This window comes from Plectropomus leopardus, unplaced genomic scaffold, assembly GCF_008729295.1.
Source record: "Plectropomus leopardus isolate mb unplaced genomic scaffold, YSFRI_Pleo_2.0 unplaced_scaffold29110, whole genome shotgun sequence".
Lineage (NCBI taxonomy): Eukaryota > Metazoa > Chordata > Actinopteri > Perciformes > Serranidae > Plectropomus > Plectropomus leopardus.
This window is the reverse complement of record NW_024631725.1, coordinates 190-4,154: the sequence shown is the minus strand read 5'-3', so window position 1 is coordinate 4,154 and position 3,965 is coordinate 190. Positions and strand designations below refer to the sequence as shown.

General features: G+C 39.8%; 1 protein-coding gene across 1 annotated transcript; it reads right to left on the bottom strand.

Annotated features, from left to right (window-relative positions):
• Window positions 1–6: 6 nt before the first annotated feature.
• On the bottom strand, window positions 7–3,559 carry LOC121938307 (zinc finger CCCH domain-containing protein 18-like; the record flags this gene model as incomplete). The annotated part of the gene is made up of 4 exons (XM_042481570.1): window positions 7–1,201; window positions 2,247–2,340; window positions 2,976–3,190; window positions 3,357–3,559. Coding segments are annotated over 4 exons (745 nt in total), but the record flags the coding sequence as incomplete, so codon positions are not given.
• Between the last annotated feature and the right edge of the window lie 406 nt (window positions 3,560–3,965).

The window sequence follows — 3,965 nt, the reverse complement described above, 5'->3', positions numbered from 1 at the left end:
AAACTGAAAATTGAATACCTACCCAATAAACGAATAATCAAACAGCTGAATATAAGGGTCCATCTCAAATGAATACACACAAAACTGTTTGTTTCTTTTTTTGACCGAATCGTGCATACCTGATACATAATGTGCTGATTCAAATATGCACTTATGTAAAAAAACCCGAATTAATGCACAGCTGGAAATAGTTTAAACAATGTGAAAAGGTTGAAACAAAATTTTTAAGGGTGCACACACATTTAGTAAATCATTATTTTGAAACCACACAGTAGTTGGCAAGGACTTTACACAAATGCATTTACAAATTGCTGGTGCAATTCTATCAGTGTTAGGAAATGTCTGAGCTTTTTTTGCTTTTTCTTTTTTTTTTTTTTTAATAAATGAAACTGTGTCCTTATGATTTTTTTTTTATTTTGTTATAAAGATTCATGTCTTCATGGGGATTCAGTGGGCAGTGGGTAAGAAGGTTGGTAAGTCCAAAGACACGCATTAAAATACTGTTGGTTTTGGTGTGTTAATGGGATTTGCTGACCATGATTACAGTGCAGAATAGTGGAGCATTCGTTTCAGCGGTAAAATACCCAAAGACACCACACTCAACTATTAAAAATGCAACAAGACAAAACATGATTGAAAACATATTTTAAGGGACTTTTTGTTGACATCCTGTTTTTTTTTTTTTTTTAATCGGCAGTATTTTTAATTGTTCCCCAAAACAAGAGCGTTTAAGGCCATGTGTGACCACCTTAACAAAAGGTACTGCACTCGGCGTTTTTTTTTTCTCCAGAGTGCTCTGACATTTTAACAAACTACCTATTTCATACAGGGGAATCTGTACAAGAGCCAGTGAATATTATTATAAATATTATACAGAGAAGGTGCTAAGTCTGTGTGCTTCCACTTCTGTGGCATGTTCCTCATTTTGGTGAGCAAACATGATGAGCGGTGATGATAAGGACGATGTGTCAGACTGAAAAGTTGATGTTAGAAGTTCCACCCTTCCAGCTTAATGCCCCAACTATTTTTGACTTCTGTTGTGTGACAAAGTGTACGAGATTAAATGTCACAGTCCAGTGACAGCATGCTGGAGGTTGCACGAACCTGTCTCCCTGGGGGGGCATGGGTCGGGGCCCTTGCCCTCTGGACCGATCCATTCGAGGGGAAAGTGGGGGTCGACCAGGGATCCTCTTATCACGGCCTGAAAGAAAAAAAACTTGACGTTACTGAGGCTGTTGGAGGTATGGCTCAGTACAAAAGTGGGCCAGAGGTCCTTTCTGAATGGACTGCAAGTGCCTCTCGACCATGTCGAGTTTCTGGAAAGCACACTTTATTTTCAAGAACAGTGACTTTGCAGCACAGAACTTTTATTTTGAAGAGCAATATCCTGCTGTGGAATGAGAGTTTTTTTTTTTTATAACAGCAACTATTTCACTGCCATGTTCTTGGTATAATGTGGCCTGTTTTTAAATTATTTAGATTTTTTAAAAATTGTTTTCAAACATAAGAATAGGCTTTAGGGACTGCTCTTTATTTATCTGAGGAGGGGGATGGATGTTTTTTTTTTTTACCTGCCTCAAAGCTACAAATACTTGCACTTGAGCCTCCCTTATTGACTCGGGTAAAATGCATGAATTGTTCATGGGCTGTCAGAAATTTCAAAAATCAAAGGATAATTTCTTTTTTCACAGCTTCTGGCTGTGATAGATGGTGTCATTTTTTGGTGATTTTTGTTTTGGCCGGCCCCCAGGATTTGAAGGCGTGCTTTCTTTAAAAATAAAATAAACATAAAATTAAAAAAATTAAAAAATAATGGCAAAATGTTTTTAGAGAAAAAGGAAATTGACAAACAATTTTAAAAAATTACCATCATTATTTAAAAGAAAAACAAATGCCAAATTGTTCGAGGTAAATTAGGATGAGGATTTGACAGATTAGAAAGAACTAATCACAACCACCATGAACTTTTATTTTAGAAACGGAACGAGAAGTACTGAAACCATGGAGACCTCTGTGACGTGTTTGTTTTGTTTGTGCAGTTCCTTGTAACCCATGAGGTACTTGACCCTAGGAAATATTGTGCTGGCAATTAGATGAAACAATTGATCAAAGGACTAATAAGACAATAAATCAGCTGTTAACATGCAAGGGTTCCTTTCTGTAAGTCTGGTGTGTATTTGAGTGAAACAGCAAAAGATGCGTGAGAGTGAGAAGGTGTGTATGCTGTCAGTCGGCAGGTTTCTCACCTCTGTCTGGAGACAGAGCCATTCTCTTGCTGAGGGGAGAGCCCGGCCTGTCTTTGTCTGAAGGCAGGTACCTCTTTCTGCTGCCTTTATCGCCCTGCAGCCGACAAACGACAGGACACACAGAGTCAGGTAAAGGAAAACACACAAGAAAATTTAAGGAATTTAATCCTAGAGGCGAGGTCGGATTCCAACTTATGTGTATGTATCCAGTGCATTTCACTGTACAGAGGACCAAAATCGAATAAGCTCATCCTTGAGTCTACTCGAACATTAGAGGCAAATTTGAAGGAATTCACTCAAGGTATTCTTGTGATATCACTTCCACAAGAACGAAACTGACGAGGCCAGAGTGACCTTCACCCTTCACTGCAAAAATCAAATCACCTCATCTTTGTGTCTACTTGAACATTTGTGGCTAATTTGAAGAAATTCCCTTACGGTGTTCTTGAGATAATGCATTTTCAAGTATGAGGTGGATACGGAATCAGTGACCTTGACCTTTGACTGCAAAAATCGGAATGAATATTTGTTCTTGAGATATCACATTTAAAACAATGTGCCAAACGGACAACACAAAAACACAAGCTGTCGCTGGCACGGAGGCATAAATATCTCTGGGATATCTCAACTCCCTTTCACAGAAAACTATCCAATACTTGTAGAGGTGAGTGAGGAAATATGTGAAGGAATTTAAGGCTTTTTGAATGTGGAAAGAGAAACAATAGTAACCTTATTGAGGAGGGTGAGTTTGATGTCCTTGTGAGAACCTGAACCTCCGTAGCTTCCTGGGGGTCCCATGGATCCAGGTGGGGGGTGTCCTGGGTGGCCACCCCTGCTACCAGGCCCTGATCTGGGCATGGGGTTGCCTCCTCTAGATGGGGGACCAGATGACTCATTCTTTCTGCGGTCCTCCCTGAAGGATTCATCCTTCTTTGACGGTCTGTCTGTGTTGAGGACAGAAAAAAAACAGTCATCCAACCTGGTGTTCATGCTGGTGTTGACACCTGGCTTTTATCCGAATACCAGTTTAACTGAGACTTTGTGATTCGTATGGTTAGCTGTTGTGTAGCAGCCTGCCTGCTGCACGGGGACGTTGTTGCCCACACTAACCCCTGTTCCTGTCTCTGCCATGTGGAGGCCGGTCCCGCGGCCCTCGCTCCTTGCGAGAGTGATTCGGTGTTGGCGAGCGGGAGCTGGCAGAAGACACCGGGCTGGCCAGGTCAGCATACATGTCATCTGAGTCTGCGCTTCGCACCGAGCTGCTGCTGGATGATGCTGATGACACTGATGACACGCTGCTCACACTCAGCGATCTGCAGCGAGAGACAACAGGTCAAAAAGATAAAGATAAATAAAAGTCACGAACAAAATAGACAAAGTATAAAAAGTAGGTAAGTACTAACTAAAAGTAATACAACTGCAGTTAAAGAAAGAGAGTAGCAACTTCAAGTATAAATATAAAGTGAGCAATTTTTTCAATCATGTGGTGAATGATTATTGTGCAAATGGGATGAAGAGGGCCTTATTTTATCCCTGTTTTTTATCTTTATTGTATTTCAGTTATTCTTTTTATTGTATTGACATATATAAATTGTACTGATTCTAATTACATCTATGGACTTCTGATTAGATTGTATTTTTATTTTTTATGTTGCTTTTACTGTGTATCTGTCTTTAATGTAAAGCATTTTTTTTAATCTGTGAAAGGTCCTATATAGA